General features: G+C 43.3%; 1 protein-coding gene across 6 annotated transcripts in view; it reads right to left on the bottom strand.

Annotated features, from left to right (window-relative positions):
- LOC139754219 (neural cell adhesion molecule 1-like) overlaps positions 1 to 26,770 on the bottom strand; it is a 265,506-nt gene that overhangs the window by 31,497 nt on the left and 207,239 nt on the right. For all 6 annotated transcript variants that reach the window (XM_071671497.1, XM_071671498.1, XM_071671496.1 and 3 more), the window contains exons 4-8: positions 24,712 to 24,905; positions 22,675 to 22,788; positions 18,349 to 18,624; positions 14,086 to 14,240; positions 5,022 to 5,166 (exon numbers count right to left, since the gene is read on the bottom strand). In XM_071671497.1, coding sequence (XP_071527598.1) covers positions 5,022 to 5,166; positions 14,086 to 14,240; positions 18,349 to 18,624; positions 22,675 to 22,788; positions 24,712 to 24,905 — 884 coding nt within the window. The remainder of the gene's footprint in view (positions 1 to 5,021; positions 5,167 to 14,085; positions 14,241 to 18,348; positions 18,625 to 22,674; positions 22,789 to 24,711; positions 24,906 to 26,770) is intronic.

Raw genomic sequence — 26,770 nt, 5'->3', positions numbered from 1 at the left:
ACACCAGCAGCATCATGAACACCAACTTTATCACCAAAATACACTTCCATGACCCAGGGAAGAGGGTGTGAAACTGCGCTTAGGTAACTACATTTTAAATGTGACAGACTATGACCCAGACTGTGGCACAGTGGTCGAGGGTTTCTATGCCAGGATGTGAGGGTACTAACGCATGGATGACTGTGTAACTGTGCTACACTACATCCCTGAACGAACCAAAGATTCAAATCCAAAGTGTTGGTTAATGGTCTCTCGCAGCGTTGTGTAAGCTAAGGCGGACTGTGGCTCCTGGTGTTCGTGTTATGTCACCACTAAATCCACATCACCAAAACAGTAAATTATCGTGCTGCAGAAATCCTCTAATATAGACAATAATAAAAGATTTTTACCAAACATTCATTTGACGCTTTAAGATGAGGACGAGATGGTAAACAGCCTACGCACAATTCTCTAAGGCAGGCAAACATTCGTTTTCTGTAACAATACAATGTACCTGAGCGCTTGGTAAGTTACACACTCAATACTTAACAACCAAAATTAGACGTGGCCGCAGGGTAGTACCAGGGAATAAAGAAATACAAAAGATGTAAACATGTGAACCACAGAACTTAGAAATTATCGTTGTCATTTCACTCTTAATAATCCATCGCTAACAGCGCTTGAAGCAACATGCTCACATGACTCAAAACAGATACTACACATATATAATGCACAACAGTTTGGATGCATGGTTAATAACGCAAGCGAGGTCCCTGTGCCCTTAGGAAAATTGGCTGTTTCTCTCTGCCTGTAATGTTCCTGTCTTGTTTTAAAACGAATGGAGGGTCAAGTGGAGGAGGAAGGGGGCAAGAGGATGGAGATTACGAAGAGGTGGACTCGGAGGGGAGAGTTGTGATGAGTGGGTACGAAGAGCTGCCATGGCAAAGAAGGCAGTGGTTAGGTCGCATGAAGCAGAGGAAGAGGAAGCAGGCACGGAAGGGGCGGAACGAGGACACAGAGGAGGGAGGTGATTGATGGCAGCCAGACAGGCAAGTGCTCGTTAATGGCTCAAGGAAATTTAATACAGCCATGAAAAGTTTCCACCGCATCATCTCATTCTATATGAAATTTAGGGCGAAAAATTTTTTCGGGCCCATCTGTTTATGATGCTATTATAGCTACAGTCTACCTTTCTGTGGATAATAAACCACCTTAATCATTATAGCGATAATTTCCTTACGGATCTACGAACGTATAAGAATATTTCTTCAAAGGAATGAAATATCGATCTATATAATATAGCATGAAACAAATGATAGCTAACTCCCAGACGACGACTGGTCGTTATATATATATATATATATATATATATATATATGTAATTTTGCTCACTGCTATGAAACTTTACACTTATCTGTTGTCAGGAGTGAAAATTTTACTTTGCTCCCATCTTAAAAGGTCCCACTTGAGACATCTTTTATGCAGAAGGTTCCAGTCATATACAAAAGTTTCCACTGAGGCAAAACCCTAAAAGGGAAGGACATGAGAAGCACAATGTTTTCTACGTATTTTTGAGGCGGTGCAAAACCTGCAGTACAAAGAAAAATAAAAGAGTAGGCTGTAGCCAGAAAGCAACAGTCCCGGTCCTCGTCAGAAATGCTGCATTTTGATTTTTTGTTTCATTAAGACCAAGCTACGGTGGCTAATCTTATCTTGACTATGTATGAACGTATCCTTTCCTCGTTTTCTCTCTAATCATCACATTCTTCTTCTCCTCTCCACTTCCTCGTTCTCGGTCACATGTTCTCCTAACAGTGTAACATTCTGTATTCTTTACATAATACAGTCTTGCAATGAAATGAGAATGGAAATACTTCGAAAAATCAGCCATGAATGCCCCTCAGCCACTCGGGTATCAAACAATGATTGTGACGCCGGGAAAACTACAGTGGAGTGTTGCGCTCATTCTGTGACGTCATTTCATGAGTGAGTAACATGGGTCGCTGTGTTTTCGACGTTCATCACGGGGTTGTGTGTTGTTGTCGTACCTGGTATACGTCTGTTTTGATGAATGATGAGTCGGTCATTACACCTGCATCTCTAATCCTCTTTAGCAACATTGATATACATAAATATTGGTAACTATAGCCACTGGTTTTTGCCCCCGTTCTGTCTCGTGTTCATAAATTAAGGTTTTTCTTCATTTTTGCTTATACCAATGTTCCCTCGAAGCTACGATTGAGTTACTGCCTGCAAGGGAACCACGGTATACATTCTGGTCCCACCCTCACAAGAACGCCACCAGTGAGACACAACCTCCTATGATATTATTCGTTATCAAGGTACTTAAGGTCTAATCGTATCTGGCAGGATAATGATAATTCCTGACAATTCGTCGACGTCAGATGTAACCACTAACCAATCAAGCTAAACATACGAGAGTGATTGAAGCGTGAATACCCCTTGCTCCTCTCTCCCTCGCCCCCAAACCCCAGAAAAAAAAAGAGAGGGGGAAAAAAAAAGACACCCCCTTTGAAGCTGAATCACCGAACCTTGATTTCGAAACGTATGAACACATATGTTTTCCTCTGAAAGACCAGGTGGACACTGAACTGTTGGCAACGCTCTCCTTCGGCACAGATAACTCGGAGAGTGTGGATAACATGTTATCAACTCCGTTTTTGCAGTATGAAGGAACGTCCATTTCTAACTGAATTCTGTATTATCTTAGAAAATATCATTGCTCGAAAACAAACTGTGCCGAACCCTTGCCCTGGCGAGATAACATCCGCCACATTTCGTTCCAGTTTGGGGGAGATGGTAAAACTTGTTATGTTTTCTTCCCCGTTGGTCTCAGCCAACATACCTTGCAATGTCCCCTTCACGTACAGCGATTCTACATCTCTCCATCCCGCAAGGTCTTCTCTGTCTATTATATGACACTTCTTTAAGCGCCAGTTTGATGTACGGGTCTGGATGCCAATCGCGTACGTAAAATATTCATTAGATGGATATAACTAAATATATAAAGTAAACATAAGGGTTTAAAATTAAAATCCTAACAAAGCACATTCATACATGCCAAGTTACAACTGAGCCTGAGCTGATTTAACTTTTAATCAGAACTAATTATGATTCGAAAATAATCCCAGTCTATTGTTTCAACATCGAGATATCGTCCTTACTTTCATATCAATTATTCACCAGTGGGTTGTTGCATATCACCGAGTCCACTGAGTGAGGTATGTTCCACTTGTGTAACACTGGCTTTTGCTTTATTATACATACACATATATATTTTTTTCATGTAATGCAACACAAATCACTGTCGATCATCTTTAATATCTATCACGCTAACAGTAATAATAACTCCCACGTGTAACTAAATGTAACGCTTGTAACTGTAGCTCATGTGTGTGACTGGTGTGACGATGGCCAATGAGGGTTCGTTCGTAATGCCCAGACATAACTGGTGTGTGGAATGCACTTGGTAGGCATGTTTCACGGGCTGTCGCAGCTCGTGTTTCACCGCTACACCACTGGTTATCGTAGATCACATTTCACTGCTACCCTACTGGCCACTGTGGTTCATGTTTCACCGCTACATTACCGCTGCCAATGGAGGTGTATATTCAATATATTACTCAAAAATGATGCTCAAGGTTTATCAATGTAGCGAGTGGGGCTTATGTTCGAGCGGTTTTAATCTGTGGTTTCTGGATGTGACGCAGACTGGAGGCTTTCAGAGGGCGCTGTGTGCTGGACGATGAACACTTTCCGGGACTCATGGTGAGGTGTCGTATGCCACGTACGTCGTACGTTCATCATCGTGATCAATTCGCAGGCGCCTGTGCAGCGACGGACCGTCAGTAACACGGTCTAGCGATTGATGGAATTTCAAATCTTGAGAAATGTTACATAACGATGAGAATTTTCGAGCTAATGATACCCTGAGCTTCAATATTGTGTCAGCTAATGACAGGGAATTTATCGCGTGCATTAAGCGACGGCCACCTGCCTTGTCTTACCAGGTTACCCATGCCGGATATACAAGGCCATAAAGTTTATAATTCCAAATTTTTCTTCGGGAGTTTTATGGGTGGTGGGCAGGCAATTCCCAAAAGTATCGCAGGTAAGAGAAGGGACGATCGGCTGGTGTGAAATATGCAATGACTTCACAAGAGTCGCCATAAATACGAGATTTACCAGCAAGTAAGTGGGTGAATAAGTGAACACAGACACGCGTGGTAGAACACTCACCCAAGGTGACAGAAAAACAAGTAAGGCCTTAAAGGGGAACAGGCGAGGTAGGCATGACCTATGAGGGGGAAATACGCAAGGTAGACATCATCCGTGACACAAGGTATGTACTGTACACATCACGAGTCAGAGGAAATTACAACTGAGGAAGAGTAACTTATATAAAGTTGATACATCTGGTACGATAGGGACAGGTGATATGACAAGGTGGTAAACTGAATTTTGACCATGTTTGAATTACATCTTCCCTTTATCATCATACCATTTTTTTTTATCTGGTTATTGTAATCTAACATAAGGGAATTATCGTGAATTATGTCAATGATATTGCTCAGTATTCTGAAAACTATGAAACTCCTGAATTCAATTTTTTTTCTTGAAATTAGTATTGCTGTTCTTTTTTGTATTTGTTCTAGTTATTCTTCTAAAAAGAAAACGTTCCCTGGCCAGAAATGAATAGCGTGTGGCGCTTATATAAACGGAGGCTTAAATAGAGAGGGAGGTACGCCGGGGAAGTTGTCACCACAGAAAAAGGAAGCACAACAGGCTGGGGTTCTATCCAAGACGAGAGAGAGAGAGAGAGAAAGAGGACTGAACAGAGTGGCACTACAGGAGGAGGAGGCACCACTGTGGAGGGAATCACCACTGAAGAAGGAGCCACCAGAGAACATGAAATTAACACTAAACTAGGAGTCACCACTTCAAGTGGGCGACGTGATCGTAGAGGGAAGAAGGCACACCACACAACTTCCTGACGGTGGAGGGTGGGTTTTGGTACTCACAGGTGATCTGCAAGACGGTGGAGGTCGTGGCGGCCTGGCCAGGGATGTTGGGGTTGTGGGCTCGACAGGTGAGAGTGGCTCCGTGGTCTCCCGCCTCAGGCACCAGCGTCAACCACGAAGACGTTACCTCGCCCAGCCTCAGCGACTGTGTGGGAGAGAGAGAGCGAGAGACAGTGATGATGAGCGAGAGACAGTGATGATGAGCGAGAGACAGTGATGATGATGATGATGATGTCTGGTTAATGGCCCAGAGGCTGACTAGTGCATGCTGAGGTGCTTAGGGCTTCCAGTGCATGACGTCCGAGTGGTTACTATGGTGTGGTTGATGCTCATGTGATGTGCACTGTGCATGACAGTTGGTTAATTCGTAGTGCTAGGATTATGTATGTGTCTGATGCCCGAGGATAGGATAATACCTGATAAATCCATTATATTATGTTAATTAATAATGCTAGATTAATTATAACCGGTTCATGAATTATTTCTGGTTAGTGTATGATGTCTGAATATGGCTTTGTTAGTCCTGGTCTGTGTGTGACGCTTTGTGACTGGATGTTGACACGTTAGAGCATGTAGTCTTGATAATACATATACATGTGTAACTGCATACTGCGTAGCTAGTGCATGACACCTAATCATACATGATCCCACGTCATCGTTGAATGTATGAAGGTAAATGATAGCAGGATAGCACACTGGCATCATTGGTGTATGATATCGACCCTTTTCATGATAGCTTGTAAACATTACAGCTGTTTACGGTGTAATTGCTCGTACATGTATACCGGTATTGCTAGTGTAAACACAGCATCATGACGCTCTCTAGCATGCATCTGAAGTCATGCAAACGTCGTTTTATATGAGCATCGTGTCTGCGTTTACATTCACTATATGCGTACAAATTACATGACGGATAACACACTCCATCATAACTAATAACGTATTTCGCTGTAATGAACTGAAAAGGTAGTACATACAGCGCTCATTCATCTCCCAGTACCTAATATGATGATGCAAACACACACACACAGCATGGGCTGGTGTGTGTGTGTGTGTGTGTGTGTGTGTGTGTGTGTGTGTGTGTGTGTGTGTGTGTGTGTGAGTGTGTGTGTGTATGTGCAGAGCAGTAAAGAAATAGTGCATATAACAAAGGTTAAGAGACGGGCTAACACGAGTGTAAAACTCTCTCCCCATAGCACACAAAGAGTAATAACACACACACACACACACACACACACACACACACACACACACACACACACACACACACATCAACAAATGCAAACGCGTACAAATACACGCAAACATATTGTATTTACCACAAAAAATACATTTAAGAACGTAAAGTATATCCACTGTGGTCCATGATGGCAATACTGAACAGTAATACAATAAAGGAAAAGAACAATAAAGTGTCAAACATCAACTGAGGCTGTACTACCCTATAAGGCGAAAGTTCCGTTCGACTTCAGGCGTTGATGACCACAGTGAACACGCCTTACATACATACGACATGGCAGCACCATTATCTGGCCTCTGACGGTGGCCTCTCACAGACAGAGGCATGACTGCTCCTCCAACATCTCCTCACATCATTGGACTCTCACTAACATCATCACTATAGCAACCAACATCTCGACCACGGCAATAACCCCTTGTGAACATCACCCCACGCCCTGACCACGCTAAGGGTGTCTTCTCATCCACATCATGGCAGTGATCCCTCACCAACATCACCTTAGCTCCAACACATCCTGGTCAAATCGACTACCGCCCACATCACCAACACGATATCTAACCCTCAAAATTTCTGGAGCAACATTTTCTTGCATTATCATTTCCTTATGGCATAAACCTCCCTATATTCTTTAAGTTTTATTTTAATTCTACCAGATGTGTGTCCTAGTTTTCCCATGGGAGCTAAATGATCCGATTTCCATGTGTGTGTGTATATATATATATATATCATAAATTTGCGTCTGGTTTTAAACTTGTTTCGTTGCCTATCAACTAGTTCGACCTGCCTGCGGAATGAGGTCGACTGAAAAATTATTGTTCCTGGAGATGATGCTAACCAGTCAAACAGAAATTGACATTCTTCATATCAAAAAAGATTAAAATTTGTTATCATTCATCTTGTCATATCTTATCCAACGCGAGTCCTAATGATTTCTTTTTTGGCATTGTAAGACATGCTCAAGGACTCTGCAATACAGACGACAGCTTTGGGTCTGGTGTCTTTATGTCCTGAAGGTTTGGATAATGTACTGACCACAGTTCCGTATGTGGAGGCAGAAGCTGTCATTTATCCTGTATTTACAGACCAGTGTTGCGGGTCAATACTGATGCCACAACGGACACAGCTGGCGTGTGGCGGGGCCAATATGCAGTTTCGTGTAAGTTATTGATCCTCTCGACTTTGGAATTAAACACGCTGCGGACTCGGGCGATAGATTCAACCTTAATGACTTAACAATGCCAACTTCATAATTAGAAACGTGACTAAGATGTGTGTGTGTGTGTTTCTTTTTTTTTTCCCCTAGGAGATCCTGCCACTTACTCCATGAAATATCAGTTTCATCAGAGAAGATAAACAGTCATTGTGACCAACGATCTACCACGATTTCTTAAGGCTAGTGTGTGTGTGTGTGTGTGTGTGTGTGTGTGTGTGTGTGTGTGTGTGTGTGTGTGTGTGAGCGTATGTGCGTGTCAGCATGTGACTTCGGTGATTATCACATGTTAGAATCTACATTCGAATCACTCCCTTTTTTAACCCTGTGTATATATTATATATCATATGTCATGGCCCTATAAATCCTATCTATCTATCTATGTCCCTAACTAATACCAGACCCTATTTTACAACCAAACCCAAAGATTGAGATGAACAGCTGGATTGACTGTAGGCCTAATGCTTCGTCCTATACTCGAACCATGGTCCAGTTGAGTCATGACGCTAACAACGCACTACAATGAACTCTGTGTGACTGTTTGTACATGTTTATTAATAACAATAATAATAATAATAATAATAATAATAATAATAATAATAATAATAATAATAATAATAAAGATAATAATAATAATGTATTGCTATGAACATCAGTGTATTCCGTTTTTTATCAACATTGTTCTAGAACGTGTTCTTGTACTCCATGAGTACTCAGGTTATGCTTACGGATACCCTGGCCTCTCTTATCATCACTAAAGATATTGGCGTGGCTGCCCCTTTATCTCCGAGGGTACACGGAGTCTGGGCAAGTGCCATTGCGACACTCCTCTCACGTGTCGATCTACGACACTAACCGTTAGCTCTATGGTCATACAATTCACCTGGCCCTTTTGCTACGTGCCTCTCGCCAACACTGTCGTAGAAGTGGTCTGTCTGTTCAGACAAACACATCCCTTTAGATAAATAACATATCTATTACTTGCAGGCATTTACATAATGCTTTTCATATCATCACACTTATTTTAAAGTCTAAGGAATATATATATATATATATATATATATATATATATATATATATATATATATATATATATATATATATATATATATATATTCACGAATGTATGAATATATATATCTGTAAATTTGTAAGACACGTAAATTTTGTAGTTAGTCTTTACAATCGTTTCCGTGAGCCTGGAAACAGCTGACCTCGCGTCGGGAAATATAATAAACATCCTAGCGGTAAATTTGGTAAACTTTGTGTTAAAAAAAAAACAAAAAATCTAATTAATCTGTATAATTTAATCTGTGTAATTCGCATCTCTTTTTTTTCTATATATTTTTCATTTAATACTAATCCAATAAGCACAGTTAGCAAGGAAACATGCACTTAAATGAAAGTTTTTTCACATCTGAGGACTCGGGGTTATATCTATCTATTACCCTAGCCATTAATGTATCAACTTCAATCTGCAGTCTCATAAACAAACAAACAAAAAATAAGTGACGTCAGGGTGTTTACTACAACCAATCACTCACATCCTTCTACCTTAATAAAAGACATTGAAGCATTGAGGAAAAGTTCATTAAAATCATTATAGCATCCTCTTACTTGCCGTGTGTGTGTGTGTGTGTGTGTGTGTGTGTGTGTGTGTGTGTGTGTGTGTGTGTGTGTGTGTGTGTGTGCACGGTGGTGTTGAGGCTTAATTGGGAAGGGGTGGAGGCAGAAAAATTGGAGCGATGCGAATCAAGGGATGAAATGCTGGAGGTCAGGTGAGAGGTATAGTGGGGGAGAGAGAGGGAGGGAGAGGTGGGGACGATGCACTTAATATTCTAATAGAAATAAATCTTTTTTTTTTCATATTTCGGAAGAATACAGCCAGCAACACACGACTGGATCCTTTTTAAAGTTCTTAGTGACACTGGAAGATGTCTAGAAACTCAATAATAAGTGTCGTTAAATTGGAAGGTATAAAGAGTTTTCTAATAGAAAAACATTATATCTTTTTCACTTAGTTCCCAAATTATCCTTTTATAAACATGATGTTTGTACAACTATGAAGAGGCGTGGTCCTCAGCAGGTGTTGAGAATATAATATAATAACGTAGAGCGGTGCAACACCGCTGGAGAGACAAGCAACGTGAACATATTGCCAAGATGTATAACCCTTGTCTTACATGCAAAACATACAGGTGTTGTGTCAAGGTAAGGAAATGAAGCAATTCTTTTGCTGTTATCATCACAGTAATAATGTTTTCCTATCTCAGGATCTTTTCAACCTCACATAGTTTTGATGACTTATATAAAAGCTTTTATGATAAACGAAACAAAGAAAATGGGAACGCAGACTTCAACTTTCACTATCCACTCAAAATCTATCACTCAATACTAGGTTTTTGCAGTGTTGCGTCACATGAACAAGCAACGCCAAGCAAGCTAGAAAATTATAAAGACATAGGTATAAATAAGTGTCTACGCTGTATAACATGGTCTGTGTAAATGTAAATGTAAACGTTCTCATTTACGGCAATCAAACATTTTCTTTTGTCGTCGTTAAGACGAGAACCACGTACCTGCCCCAAACGTATCCAAACTTCCTAATCGGATATCAATTTTTCAAGTAATGTGAACCTCATATTTGGTGGGTAAAACATCAAACACCAGGTTTTCGGTTCTCTGATAACTAAATTTTTTTCCCCCATACCTCACTCGCGCATTGTTCGCTATCAATTACGTAAGATTTTCAAGACAAATAAAACAAACAATTGATCAACTTTTTCTGTTAACATATACTGTGCCTCGAGCAAGGCAGGCGTAACAGGAAGCGATACTTTATATATCTCCCGCTAATAGTAAAGAGGTTGTTGTACTTTTTCATAGGAATATTTCGTATCATCTTTCAGAAGGTGGACGGTCAGTCAGCCCCCTCCTTCCATACTGAGAGATGTGTACCTTGGCGATCAATATTAACATCAAATGACACACGACAAATCTGATGGTGAGGCAGAACCATAAGGTTGAGAAGATACGGCACTTAAACGCCAGCCATACACACTCATATTGTCGACGAGGAATCCAGCGAGTAACAAACTTTCTTTTTTTTTTTTTTGACACCATCAAGGAAAACGGATCCTGCGCATAAATAAGAGTCTAGATTGCAGGTGGCCATAATTCAGGAACGGGGACTAGACCCAACAGATTCAGACAGGGTCAAGTACTCAAAATTATAACCCTTGAGGATCGAAGGGTTATTGTTGGAGTAGCCCTGAGTGGTGTGGGGTCGTCTCAGACCCACATTCGATCCTGCTTGATACTGCAAAGCTTCGATTACCTCCCACTCTCTCTCCTTCTTTGGCTGTGTCTCATATTGTTCCTTTCTCTGCCTTCCCAAACATATATATCTATACATGTGGATAGATAGATAGATAGGAAGATAGTGGATTTTCCACTCTGCTCTTACATGTCAAAGCTTATTTGCTTATTTCGTGCTTGTGGACGAAGCAAGAATGCTTGCTTCTGTCCGCTGGGTAATAGTACTTTTGACTGACGTAGTTTACAATTTCTGTGTCCTAAACTATGCTTAGAATTGAGGATAATAACTTTTCTTATTCTCGGCTGAGCATAAGAAGACCAAATATGAATGTTGGGTTTTATACACCATCATGTGGAAATATATTCACGTTATGCTTACTGAAGTGTTTTGCAAAGAGTAAAAATGTTTGTTTTTCGGCTGATACACAACTCACCTTCCTCACACCCAAGCCTGACTGGTATCAAAAGCGAGTGAATTCTCCACCTACACTGGGGCAGTTCCCGTTCTCTGTTATAACGATGGAAAAGAAAATGAGGTTCTTTACTCACATGAGCAAAATACTTGCTTGGTGAAGGGTACAGCGTACATCCGTACGTACAAGGTACTCATCAATACGTTTTTCTTGATGTGCCGAGGGTCGTATCACTAACCAGGAATATATCTCCACTTGGTTGACAGTGCACGAACCACCATCAGTCAAACACATTTTCATCTTTTGGATTCATAGAGGAGGAACTACATAATGATATTCATGGCTCATAAGATGAAACAACTCGTTCAAAAAAGAAAAAGGTCCACTATGGTGTATGTATTGAAAGTTAATCCAAAATGCACAGGGCAGGCAAAGACGACGCAAAGATCTCATCACTTGAAGTCTGGCGAGGTCAACTTTATATTATAAACTCCATGTTTGTACGAGGCTAAATATCACGACAACCTTCGTTTGCGCGAGACGTCAGTATAGCAGCAACGATCGATGGCTTGAAAGCAGAATCATATTTCTCCAGGTTTGAGCAAGGCTCAGATGGTGGGAATGTCTGGGTGGCAGACATGGTATGAAATCCACGGTTACACGAAGAAAAACATCAAACATCAACGGTGAGGATTTTGATAATTAACATACGGAACGATTTACTAGATAGAGCGGAGGAAGGCAGTACTATGGATACGTTTACGAACTGAATTGATATACAATGTGCTCAGGTTCACGATTACTATTATTTACGCCTTCTTAATCATGTGAACGGTCTGTGGGTTTTCCTCTATGATGTTAATCTGTATGCCTTTCCACTTTGACCACACTCTCCTGTGGGTGTCTGATGTCTTCCACTACCACAAACAGCCTCGAAAGGACCCAGTGGTCTGTTACCTATTGAATTTCTATGAATTCCTCTGGATTCCTTTGTATTCCTAACGGTCGGCGTAACGCGAAAACCAAACGGGTATATAAACAGACTTTTGAAGGAAACGCAGGAAAGGCTCTCAAAGGAGCTGCAAACGTTTCTCTTCTCCTGAGGTAATTAAGAATAAACAAAAATGGGTTATACAAGAACTGTGTTTACGGTCTATGGCCGTGACAGAAGAGGGGGCGCCACCCCGCTGAGCGAAGTAAAGCGCTACATTACCCAGATGTTCCACGTAGTTCCCCGCATAATGACACACAGATACCGGGTCCTAACGTACTATGTCGTTAAGAATGAAATTAAAGTCTTCCATTGGTTACAGAAAACCCAGGAAAACCACACCGCTCTCAAGCTCTCGCCTACCGCGTTGCGCCACACCTAAATATCTTGGAAGACCTTGAGGATAATGAAGTTCTTCCACTGGTTGGGTCCGGCCGGGAAGTTTTTAAACTTTCCGTGTTACAGCACAATGATAAGATAATACGTCAGTCACTCACGCTCTGCGTTACGATCAAAATTTCTATCAGCATATCATCTCTTAGGCATTATTTACCCGGAAGTCACTTGAAGAGCTACGACACTCACTACCAAAAGCACATTCTCCTATAATTCTAACTACGCACCGACCAGGCATATAGCTATAAAAAAAAGCAAACACTATTGTTTTAATAACACCAGTATGCTAAATACTGTAAGTTTATATGAATTAAAGCAAACACTATTGTTTTAACAACACCAGTATGCTAAATACTGAAAGTTTATATGAATAAAAGTATTTGAACCAGTCGGAATAATATCAGATCTTATCCATCATTCAGTTTTATCAACATTCGTTTGCATAAAAGATCGGTTCATTAATTCGCGAGTAAATTTAACAATGAACTGTGTTTGTGTGTCCTGACTACACTCGCTGCTTCCCTCATTCTCAGGTTCCCTCTCTCCTTTGTGTTATGCTTCCTATGTCCACTCATCTCCTCCTTATGTTTTCTTGCTTTATCATTCCCCTCTCTGTGATTCTTTGCTTTTTTTCTCTTCCTTCTCCTCCTCTTCCTTATGTCTCCTAGTTTCATTACGTTCTCCTTAAGCTTCCTTACTTCTCCCATCCTATTCCACTGTCCTCTCTATACCTCTTTTTTCTCTCCTTTCTTACTTATGCTTCCTTTTTTCCTTTCTATTCCTCTCTGCTTTCCCTCGTGTCCCCCATGTTTCCTTTCCTTCCCCTATCCCTTTAATATCTGTCCTTATTCTTCCACACTTCCCCCTATCCTCCCTGTGCCTCTTTATCATCACCTATCTTTCCCATGCTCTCTCATGTTGTTGTTTCTATCCTACTTTCGTCTGTCCCAAGGCAGCTCCTTTTCGTACTGTCCTCAGTGTTCTCCACTGACATTGCCGGAGTCATACTGGCGATTGTAAAGGTTGATTAAAAACATTTAAAATGCGCAGTTATTGTTATGTAACAATAGGGTGTCGGCTGGTAATTAATCCTTTATTTATTAAACTTTTCAACAATTCCAATTTTTTTTTTCTATATGACTGACAAAAGCTTAAAAGTGCTATAGCCTTTGTGTAAAAGACTGATTATGTATATTTTTTTTTTCTTTTACTGAAATTTAACGCTATGTGCATTTAAAGACAAGCACATGTACACACACACACACACACACACACACACACACACACACACACACACAGGTAAGTACACGGCATATAACACGGCGGTAAAGGGCGGGAACTTTACATAGACTTCAGGAGCCTCTGGAATCGTTGACCTACGGTCGCACTGGGGGGAAGCTGGGACTTCGGACAGCCTTGACACATGAAGGCACCGTACGCTGAAGACAGCTGGACTTACCTTTATGACGAGGCAGGTGAGAGAACCACAGACTTACCGTCGCCTTCAGGAGATTAGACCGGCCAGCCATGGTCTTCTCCCACGTGATGACAGCAGAAGGGTAGGCTCCCGCGGCCACGCACTCCAGCCGGGTCTGACGCCCTTCCACCAACGGTTCTCCAGGAGGGTTGATCACAACGGACGCCGGCCGTGCTGCAGGGATGGGAGGGAAGATGGCGCATCAGCTGGACATGTTGGTCTGGGAGCCTCCGGCCAGCCACCCATCCGCCCGCACAGGGTAACGCCAAGCAAACCTTTCTTCAAATATAATATTTCACACTCAGTCCACACAGCAGCCTCCCAGGATTCCTACCTTCCCCCACACTTACCATTTTCTCCCACAGCTCAGAATTAATCTTCAAATAGTTTTACTTCCAATCACATCTTCATATATTCCATCTATCGTCATTTCTTCGTCTATCCCCTCAAACATGTAGACCAGCGTTTATCTTTGATATATATACCTACTCGTTAATGCCTACCATTAACTTCCCACTCGATAAGAACAACCCAAAAATAAAAGCTCAACTTCCATCTATAAAATGTTACTTTATACAAACGAAATTTCCTCCAGAGAAAACGAAGTGGCTGAGTAATTTGCCATCTGTACGTTGAATCATTTCCTTAATATTCATTTCACTATTCATATCATTTCATATATGTTTTTTCTTTTATTGTGTCACACGTATTTGGAAAACTCTTAGATATGAATGAAATACGTCATGGCAATATACAAGCATTAACGGCAGGCAAAATATAGGAAAGCTTTCTTCTTTCAAGTATTCATTCATTCGCTTCGGTGAAGACAAGAGTTTCAAAACAATGCGCGCAACTTGGCACGTAGCGACTCCGGGATCAAAATTTTGGACGTTCGTCTTTACAGAAAGACAAGATTAACAGTACGTCCCATCTGCACTGGAGGGTTCGCATATAAACCGTAGGAAAGCGAAGAAAAAAAAAGTTGTCATGACTTAACGGACATGGCAATGATAACCCTTATCACATACACTGATAAGTTTTATTTTCTGTTGCGTCTTATCTTCCTCTACTGGAAGGTTTGCTTCCTCCTCCTCCTCAAGCCTCCACGCTGCTGGCCTGGGCAGTAAATGTGTAGCCTGATAATAAAGTTAGGAGGGCGGCCACACGAGGTGCCCGCTCCCGCCGTAAGAGGCGCTGCTGCCTCCACAACAAATGGGTTTCCAAGGCGTGGACGGCGATTGTTGGGGGTTGGGGGGAGGCTGGCTGCTCCCTGCCCTCAACTGCCCGCACACGCCTCGCTCTTATTGACCCCACGAGAGAGAGAGAGAGAGAGAGAGAGAGAGAGAGAGAGAGAGAGAGAGAGAGAGAGAGAGAGAGAGAGAGAGAGAAGCGGAGGTTCGCTAACTGAGAATGCCGATCATAATGAATCGATCTACTGAAGAGCTCCAGTGATGATGTGTCGTCTCTCGCTCGTACAGTGTGGGGTAAAAATTAGTGACAGTTTAAATCCTGCATCCATATACACTTTATAGAAAAAATTACATTTCCTGACCTATATTGGTATATGTTATACAGCAAAAACTAACTTAATAAGTCTTGAATATTAGACTATTTATAACGAATATTCAGTACATGAAATTATAACAATATTCTAGAGTTTGTTGTGGTAAAGAATATTCTTGCTAACTGGTGCCCCAACTGTTGTTAACGACCAGTCCGGGGGGGGGGGGGGGTGCAGACACGGCCATGGGAGACAATCCTCTCCTTTCTGGGGAGGTTAAGGCGGGGAGGAAAGATGCGGTTGGACACAAAAGGTAAACTTGGACAAATAGAAGATGTGCTGTGTGTAGTGGTGTATTGTGTAGGTTTATAGAAAACTGTGAGCTGTGTGTGTGTGTGTGTGTGTGTGTGTGTGTGTGTGTGTGTGTGTGTGTGTGTGTGTACTCTAACACGCTTGTGTGTGTGTGTGTGTGTGTGTGTGTGTGTGTGTGTGTGTGTGTGTGTCTGTGCTTCTCTCGCCGTCCTTGTCATCTGGTGTAGGTTAAGGGAAGGTCCCCTGGTCCAGTGTGGATCACATCTCGCAGCTGCTAAATTGGTAGTTAGTTACGTCAAGTAGTGTTGGGAGTGTGGACGGCCGACGAGACAGACAGAATATTGGCCTTTACATCCAGGGTTCCTGGTGGAAACTGACCCGTATGGCAGGACGGCACTAAGGCGGGTTGACCGTGGTCAAGGAATGTCCAAATCCCGTGTTTCTTGGGCCAAATCCGGGAGGCATACAGACGTACAGACACACTTTTCTTCACAGACAACTTTCGAGAAACATACTGACGGTACCCCACCCCACACATACACACACACACACACAACCTTCCCTACTCATCACTGTACATTTTCCCTACACCTGAGCACCACTCTGGCGGCCGTAAGCAGCGTCATAAACCTCACGAATCTATGAATCCAATCCTCGTCCCTCTCTCATCACCACAGAAGAATTCCCCACCAGTTGCTGGCCATTCCTCCAGGGGGAGGAGGAAGAGACGAACCCGTGTACCGAGGTTCGCACGGTGTTTGCGTGTGTGTGTGTGTGTGTGTGTGTGTGTGTGTGTGTGTGTGTGTGTGTGCGATTCCAGGCACTGTCAGAGGGAGGACTTGTGTCACTGCTCACTGGTCGGGTCTTGTGTGGTGAGGGGATTTGCCCCACTGGGGATGTGGTCCTTCCTTGCAAGGAACTTTCGCTGATATACCCACCTGCTGAGCCAGAGGAGGAGGGATAACGGTGCTGTATAACACACCTGGTTATTAAATGTTTAATATTGTGAGGTGTAGTCATGCCCACTGGGGAAAGGTGTCTCCATCGTCTCGTAGTGTCCTGGGTACGTACTGGAGGTTCCCCAGTGGTAATCACTGCCGTCATCTCTGGGCTTATCTTCAAGCAGTTCTTCCTGGGTGATTACCGTAATCACCCCCGACTCATCTTCCACATTTTGTAGGATTTTTTCTTTCTTCTGAATTTACAAACAAAAACGCCTCTGATTCATTACCTTCCAAGATGGATGCATTGGCAGTCTTGCTAAGATGAGTGAGCAAGGTACTCACATGCATCACACGTAAGTCCGATGTATTCATGAATACACGTCTACTGATGTGTTTGTCCAACACCTAAACTCTCGTCTTTTCAATGGCACCATTCATGAATGTTTGCTCTCACTAGCACTGCTATCAATCCTCTCTCTCTCTCTCTCTCTCTCTCTCTCTCTCTCTCTCTCTCTAAACCATCAAAAATTTTGGACTTTTTTTTCAACCCTCTCTATTATTTTGCTAATTCCCTCTCCCGTCCATATGCACTTTTAATCTTTATTTCTGAATACGGATTCCATCTGTCCTCTCATGTCCCCAACATTCATTTTCCGACCGTCATATATATCTCGGTAATCAAACGGATTAGGACATTTAGCAGTCACACACACACACACACACACACACACACACACACACACACACACACACACACACACACAGATGGAAGTACAGTTAAAGGTGGAGATACAGGATTATGTAGGAGGAGCAGATCGTGGTGGAGTTACAAACACAGAGGTGTGGAGGTGCAAATCAATTCAAACATACAGTCACAGGTGAGGGTACAGCATAGGTGAGGGTACAGCACAGGTGAGGGTACAGCACAGGTAAGGGTACAGCACAGGTGAGGGTACAGCATAGGTGAGGGTACAGCACAGGTAAGGGTACAGCACAGGTGAGGCTACAGCACAGGTAAGGGTACAGCACAGGTGAGGGTACAGCTCAGGTGAGGGTACAGCACAGGTGAGGGTACAGCAGCACAGGTGAGGTGGAGGGCTAGGCATGTTACAGATGGAAGCAGGTGGCTACAGGTGGTGAGGCCACTCACTCTGTGGGTAGGAATTCGAGTGGCAGGTTGGAGGAGGAGGTTGAAGGGAGGGTTAAGGACCAGGTAGACGTGGAAATAATAAAAGTCCAGTTAAATATGTAGGTCTGTGTGTGTGTGTGAAGGATAAGACATACGTTATTATGGATTCACAGTTGGGGGGGTGAGTTTTAAGTGATGGAAGCACATGTGTGGGGCGATCATAGGGACACCTATAGAGAGCTGTTGGTATAAGTAGCAGTGCAAATACAGGAGGAGATCTTAGCGGATGAGCACAGAACACAACGACCGGTACATGTAGTAAATGAGGGTACATACAGAGGCAGGGGAGGCACGAGTGAGCTGTGAGATCGAGGAGAACTGGGGCAGAATACTCACTGTACACCTCAAGGTAGAGCGTGGTGGACAGAGGCTCGGTGATGTTGTTGTTGGAGGCCCGACAGGTGATATTGGCGTGGGCGAAGTCTCTGGTCAGGGCCGGGATGGTGAGGACGGTCCTGACGTAGCGCACGCCCACGCCCACGCCCACCGTGAGCACCACGTCGTCGCCCTCCTCGTGCGAGGCGAGCAGGGTCCCGTCCTGGCCTACCGTCACACTGCGGTTGGACAGAAGCGTCGTCCCCTTCCACCACGTGACCTCGGGAGGCGGCCGACCTGACCAAGAGGGAAGGAGGATGGGTCAGTGTCAGTCTGGGGAAGCTGCTGACCAAAGGAACCCAAAGTTACCTGGTGGTACGATCGTTGAGGAGAATGAGTGAGTTGAGGCTCAACGAGTGTAAAGCTCCTTCCCCTTACAGCACAATTAGGTGATCACGAGAGGTGATGATAATTACACACACACACACACAGAGAACAAAACGACGCAAGAGAGAGAGAGAGAGAGAGAGAGAGAGAGAGAGAGAGAGAGAGAGAGAGAGAGAGAGAGAGAGAGAGAGTATAGCATCATAACAGGGCTGACCGTCCACTAGCCAACACCAGAGGGAGTGTGGTCAGAGTCGGACTGTGTTTCAGGAGTCTGGTCGATGTCTGATTGTGTCTTGATTATAACCCTGGCTGTGGCTTGATTGTGGCGTGATTACACCCGGACTGAAACCTGACAGAAAGTTAATTCTAGCTCAATTGAACTCTGATTTAATCATGAGCCTCATGCTGACACGAGTCTGGAGTAGTTAGTGTGTTATTTCGAAGACATACAACCGTCCAGTGTTGTACACATTGCTGATTAATGAAACTAGTAACGAACTCCTTATAAATCTATTTTTTTTACTTCATACTTTTTCAGAAAGATACGTACTTGTTCTTCAAACATATTTCTAACAATCAAAAGAATTTCTATGGTGTCTACAAGTTTCTGATCCAAGCCTGCCACACAGACCTCCAAAAAGCATAACATAGCAATCTCATTCATGTTTGCTTCACACACGTCTGATGCCCAAAAACCTATATTTTACCTTGAATTAAAAAGTTACTTACGCTTCTCAAAATTTTCCTCAGTCGATTTCAAATATCTGTAAAATTCAGTTTAAAACTTGCCTTTCCTCCAAGCTTGCTTCAAATACCTTCAAGAAACTTAACCAGTTAACTATTCTGTGTTTAATTAAAACACCTGCTTGTTAAATGTACCTCAAAACGTCTTTGTCGGAGGTACTAAAGTACTTTACAACCTCACTTTCAAAAATATTTTAAGAACCGGCAAAAACTTCACGAAAGACCTTTACAACCTGGTTGCAAAGTTGCTTCAAGTTCCTCTGAAGCAATTTCAAGCACTTCCTGGCATGAAAGGTGTAGAATCCCCATAAACACCCATAGTGTCTCCTCTGTAGCGTTAGTCAGTCCTGTCAAATCTTTAACCAAAGTGAATCTCCTTTCCAAAACTGCTTAAGACGCCTGGAAATCTTTCCTTCCATGACTGGTTTAATTACCAAAAATCTGAGCACCTCTGAACCACATCAGACTTGCTTCATATATGGCAATATATCCTTATGCACACCACTAACCCTCTCCTCATAGCTTACTCCCAGTATTTACATCCCTCACTTCTGGGACTTCCTCATATTCGCTTCTCTCAGGTGTGCTTCAAATGTCTGAGACACTATCAAGTAACAAGGCTTCTCCTCTTCAAGCCAGCTAAAAACACCCCCAAACTAACCCTTCTAAACCTACTTCAAATACCTCAAAAAATCTCCAAAAATAAACACACTTATTTCAAACCCCAATAAAATCTTCTACGTTGTTTCATCCCTCTCGTAAATTCCCTTCAGCATTTCCCAACTTTCTTCCAAGCTCGCTTCAATCGTCTCCAATCCTCCTTTGAACACAGGCAAACCTCTCCTCCAAGAAAGCTTCAAACACTTCGGTTGGTTCGATAATTTCCGCCTCCGCTGTGACATTCATTACCCATAAAACAAGTTTAGTAAATCCGACGCCAATATTCCCCTCCATAAACTAACCCCAAGACAGATGCTACACCGCCCGCCTTTCCATTGCTCAATTACTACTCTCTGTTCGGCTCGATTTCTTGTAGCTGTAGCTTCATATTCCTTATTGCAGTTCTCATGTCACTCACTGTCACTATGGTATGGTCTGGCTTCCCCTGATACCGTCACCAACCAATGTTACAAGAGGAGGGGGACACCTGACCTCTCCTATCCACGACCATGTGTAGAGGCAATGAACATTATTCTTACCAGTCACAAATAATCCTTGACACAAACTTCCTAGCAAACGTTAGGAATCCAATTACATACATGAATGATTTATGCACAGAAAAAATTATTCACAACATACCAACATGCGTAAATGTTTCAGTTGTGTGTATATCTGAAGGGAAATTATGGTTCAGTATTTGTAATTTGCTTCATAGTTCTCTTAAACACCAGGTAATATAGCGCACATTGAGCCCCGGAACTATTAACATAAATTACCAGAATTAATGATTATGAACCTTCGTGTAGCGGTTAACGTGTCCGACCGTGATGTATTTATGGGCCGGCCGGGGTCGACTCCGAATAGGTTCGAATCCTGGTCTCGGCAGCCGGTCCACAGTCAATCCAACTGTTCTTCTTCCCTTAGGGGCTGGTCGATGCGATGGGTACCTGGCTTAGGGTCGCTAGGGTATAAATATATAGCCTAAATGGGCTTCATCAGGGCATCAAATGGCCTCATGTGTTAATATCATCAGACAAGACAGTGTGCACGGGATTTATGAAGTACGGACACAGAGAGTGAACATCAAGGGCCGGGCAGAGTAATTGCATTCCCAAGGTATAACTGTCAGCACACAGGACGTGAGGAACTTCATACAAGGCAGAGGAGGCGGTACCAACGCTCCACACCCACTCCACCACACTCACATCTGCCTCTGTACTCTGTGTACCCTTGACGTACCTCGGTCGGCTCTCACACACCCTGTTTGTGTGTGTGTGTGTGGAGTGGTGTCCACAGAGTATCCCATCCCACTATCGAACCACACAGAGAATAGAGAGAGAGAGAGAGAGAGAGAGAGAGAGAGAGAGAGAGAGAGAGAGAGAGAGAGAGAGAGAGAGAGAGAGAGAGACAAAAGGAGAGAGAGGAGGAGGGTCGTCCAACTTCGATACGGAATCAAAATCTAAACCACCCTCCCCTTCCCTCCTCAGGACTGCTACGTTCCTTCCCACCTCAGCTGACACCACCCTGCACACACACGAGTGGCGCACCCAGCGAGGGGAGGCTGGCGACTGTGTGGCCTCCAGGTGCGCTACTGTAACCCCCCCCCCCCCGACAACACACACACACACACACACACACACTTTCCCGACGTTGTTAACCCCGGTCGGGAAATCTGTGCATTAGCAACATGATATTAGCCTATAAGAATTCAGGTGTGGAGTGAGTGCAGCGCACTTTACCGCCCTGGGGTAAACTACTCGACTATTAATTTCCAGTTTACCGCCCCGAGTTAAACTGCCCCAATTACCATTTGCTCTTTCCGCGGCGAACCGGATTCAGCTCTCACGCAGCGACCGTTGAAGATAACCTCCAGTTATGATGGTCTTGTGATATGCTTGAACTATACTATATCTCCTCCGTATAATCCATTAAGCATGACTTGCATACAAACATCTCTCCTTCCACGGGAGACGATGCGAGCGACACACGATATTCTCTTGGAAATTGATATTAAGTCTTCTCACTCCGCTATCCTCCTCATTCCCCCATTCACTCTGCTATCCTCCTCATTCACTCTGCTATCCTCCTCATTCCCCCTCATTCACTCTGCTATCCTCCTCATTCCCCCTCATTCACTCTGCTATCCTCCTCATTCCCCCTCATTCACTCTGCTATCCTCCTCATTCCCCCTCATTCACTCTGCTATCCTCCTCATTCACTCTGCTACCCTCCTCATTCCCCCTCATTCACTATGCTACCCTAAATCCCTCCATATTACCAATCACATGTTCCCGTTGCGGATGAGAAATGAAAATGGTGAACAAAACTTCAAGAGACCCTCTACTTCATACAACCTAGGTCATCTATATGGCCAAATGTCGCCTAAATTAGACCTTACAAACAAGTTGTCTTACACGTGACCCTGGATGACCTCACGTGACGTAGGTTGCCCATGACCCCAGGCTATACCGACTTCCTGTAGATGTAGGTCATGGGAGGAGCTACACACCTCCGGGTGCTGAGGCCACGCTGGCCAGGCGACCCGGCTCAACTCACCTCCAGAGGCGATGCAGTAGAGGGTGAGCGTGTCGCCCTCCATGAGTGACCGAAGGACGCCGCCGTGGACGGGGTGACTGTTGGCGTCCAGTACCACCAGACGGGAGGGCACCACTGTGGAGGAGGAGGGGAAAGGTAGTTAGTAACACCAGCTCTGGGCTCACCACTGTGGAGGAGGAGGTGGGTGGTGGTTAGTAACACCAGCTCTGGGCCCACCACTGTGGAGGATATAGTTGTTAGCAGCACCTATGTTGAGGAAATAACTGTTATGGCCTTTCCACTGCAAAAAAAATGTTATTCGTGATCACATTTCAAGGGAATTAGATGTCAGTGGCATCCCTCTCTGAGGCATCATAGTGGCATCACTACATAGGAACTATGAAGTACTGGCAGCATAAAGGAAGAGAAAAAAAAAATAATCACAGGCTTGAACAGTGGAATAGAAAGAGTAGTTAGAGGCATACCACTGCTGGGGAGAATAATTACATTAATGACACGAACACTGGCAAAAAAAAGGTGACATTATCACAGGGGGAAGAGAGTGATCCGTGGTGCGAACTGGGGTGAAAACAACAGTTATTAGTAGTAGTCAGAAACACCACTTTGAAAGTGATTATCAATTCACAACATTGTACTTAGAGCCCAAAGTTTAGAACATCTATATTTAGTGCCACCACCACCACCAGCATCAAGCAACCTTCAACCCCGTCCATATGGAGAGACTGTCCAATGACGCTCGCTAATTGACCGTCTACACGCTCAAGGTTTCGCCGAAGATTGGCTGAGGGACATCAGTCAACACCATCGCCCCTTGACTGACACACACACACACACACAGGCTTTGGACAGGACTATACCATTGTCCCACGAGAGAGAGAGAGAGAGAGAGAGAGAGAGAGAGAGAGAGAGAGAGAGAGAGAGAGAGAGAGAGAGAGAGAGAGAAGCCCATTGTCTTTTTCTCAGCACCCGAATCACAAATTCTCGGTTCGTGGTATAACAACAGGAAAAAGAAAAAAAGTTTCTTGTCCAAGTCCGCCTCGTCTACCCCAGGTTCTTAATCATCTTTCCCCGGAGAACAGATTGCTTGAAAACTTAATTATACGTCGCATTGCTCTGGCTCGGGTCACACAGTCCTAGAATAACAAAGGTCTGAAATCATTATATATATTCATATTCAAATTGTTTCATGATTATTCGCTTCATTAGTATTCGCAATCTGTCGTCGCAAGGAAGCGTTATAAAATATTACACATTACTTTTTAGAAACGTGTTTTGCCGCTATATTTTCCCAGCAATAAAACTTGGGTAAAGCTCATATATTCAATGTTGAATAAGACCGCTGTGTCGAAATGTTGCTCCGGGGCCATTAAATCCAGTAAATAAGATCAGAAATGATTAAATATTGAATTACATATTCAAAATATTTCATGATCATTCACTTAATCATTAACTAGGGAGACACCTACAGCACTGTGTGTGTGTGTGTGTGTGTGTGTGTGTGTGTGTGTGTGTGTGTCTTGGCCGACCCAAATGACTACCTACAGACAGATCTCTGTGTGACTGACCTCTTTAAACAAGGTCATAGTAACCATCAACAACTCTTGTGTGCCTGGGTCAGCCTCTGGTGGAGAAGTGGTTAACCTGCTACACAGCTCGGGTGGGCAGATGGCTGGTCAGACACGGGAGAAGCTTCGTGTGTCCGTGACAGATGGCTAGTCTTCTGAGGTCATCACCACAATCGTCATTACTAGTCTTTTCACTATTGATGATGTCATAATGACTCACCCTTCTACTGGCAATGACGTCACAATGACTAACCCTTCCACTGGTAATGACACCATAATGACTACTTAACCCTTCCACTGATAATGACGTCATAATGGTTACCCCCCCCATTTCCACTGGTTATGAAGCCCTTCCGGCTTGACTGCTCCGCGGGCCGTACAAGGATGATGAGAGAGAGAGAGAGAGAGAGAGAGAGAGAGAGAGAGAGAGAGAGAGAGAGAGAGAGAGAGAGAGAGAGAGAGACTGACTTACCGTAGATGGTGAGGGTAACGATGGCTGACAAGGTCGGGGAGTCGTTGAAATCCACGCGACACTTGTAGGTGCCGGTGTCCGGTCCCCGCGCTGGGTCAAGGGTCAGGCGGGAGCCGCTGGGGTCTGACCTGAGTCGGTCTCTCAGCGAGGGGTCAACCATCTCCTCCCGCCCCTCGCCCTCACGCAGGTCAAGTCTGCCCCCCGCAGCACGCGAGCGAGAGGGAGGAAAGAAAAAAAGAAAATGGTGAGTGTGACGGACAAATCAAGGTAGGGAGACGGGTTTTATACACGGAGGGATCACAGGTCACGTGGATGACCAGGGATGAAGGAAGGAGGTGAGAGGGTCTTAGGATCTGGCTGAAGAACCTCCATGACTTCAATGATAACGATAAAGCAAGATAACACCATTTCTTATCAGGAATTAGGTCAATTATGATGTCTGAACACATCTTTCCTCCCTGTTTACACAGGACCAGATAGGCATGTAAATTAACAACAGTTCTTGTCAGAAATGATCGATGTATTTCGCGAAGACGAAATTAAAAATGGTACCTTTAACAACGCAAGACATCCTTTATATATATATACATATATATATATATATATATATATATATATATATATATATATATCAGTCATTATGATTATTGCGTATCGTCTCCTGAGTAATGCGTTCATCATGATACGCATTCTGGCCAAGATGTGACAGACGTACCGTAAGCTGGTGAGAAAAGTTGGGAACCATGCAAATGAAACAGTCGAGTCCATGTGGGAATTTCCATTAGTATTTTCATTATTGTTAACCATACATAAGCCTATACTTTATCGATATATCTTAAAGTTTTAATAATTTAAGTAAAAAGATCTCATCATAGGGAACATTAACATCTTACATACACATACATGATGATTCTGGAGAAACAAACCAACATTAACAGAAAGAGGAAAGTCTAACACACACACACACACAGAGAGAGAGAGAGAAAGAGAGAGAGAGAGAGAGAGAGAGAGAGAGAGAGAGAGAGAGAGAGAGAGAGAGAGAGAGAGAGCAGTATGCAAAGCATGATTCTGTTCAGAAAGTATTCCCCAAAACATCTTTTATGTCAAGCTTATGAGATTTCATACACGTGAGCTGAGGGCCACATTCCTTTATGTAAAAATTACATTCTCTAGGACACACCACGCCACTGGTATGTGAACCATCCTCCACCACAATACGCGTCCGCTTTCATAACGATATAAAGACGAAGAAAATTGTAAGGTTTTCTACATGACGGGGTAAAAAAAAAAATCTGAGCACGTTAAGTAAAAGAAAATGAAGAAAAAATGTATTTCCATATGTCCATATAAAAAAAATCTATAAGACAAATGTAATTTTTTTTTTTGAGTTAAAGTTTGTAAAGATCGTACATGTTTAACGTGTACTGAACAAAGGTTGTACAGCTGGTGACGAACTGTGGAAGTAAAGAACACTTGAACAACATCATACAGACCAAGACGACCCCAATGCAATACATTCGCCCTCAACTTCCCAGCCCAGGGTGATAAAAAACGGTAATAAGTGACCACTACACAACACGAGCTCAATAAACCTTAAACTAATATATACTTGGGGGAATCCGGGATACTGTGGAACAGTGTAGACTATACTGGGTCAATACACTTAGTGTAGGAGGCTGATGGGTTACGCTAACACCAGATGAACGGCTGGATGTAAATTGCACACCAGTTAATCTCTACTGACTGAATGTGATTCCGAAGAAGTCGAATTCAGGGAAAACAAACACACACACACACACACACACACACACACACACACACACACACACACACACACACAACACACACATACACACACACACAACACACACACACACACACATACACACAAACACACACACAAACACGCACACACACTTGAGTGAAGCCAATATCATTTATCATACAACTATTTTCTATTTCTTGAGTGTACCTTTCATGCCAACCTAGTCCTTTTCTTCCCTAACCACACACTTTAAGAACACACAATAGTGAGGAAAACATGACCAGCTGTCATTTT

This window comes from Panulirus ornatus, chromosome 16 (genome assembly GCF_036320965.1).
Source record: "Panulirus ornatus isolate Po-2019 chromosome 16, ASM3632096v1, whole genome shotgun sequence".
In the NCBI taxonomy this organism is placed as follows: Eukaryota; Metazoa; Arthropoda; class Malacostraca; order Decapoda; family Palinuridae; genus Panulirus; species Panulirus ornatus.
This window is presented reverse-complemented; position numbering and strand designations above follow the sequence as displayed.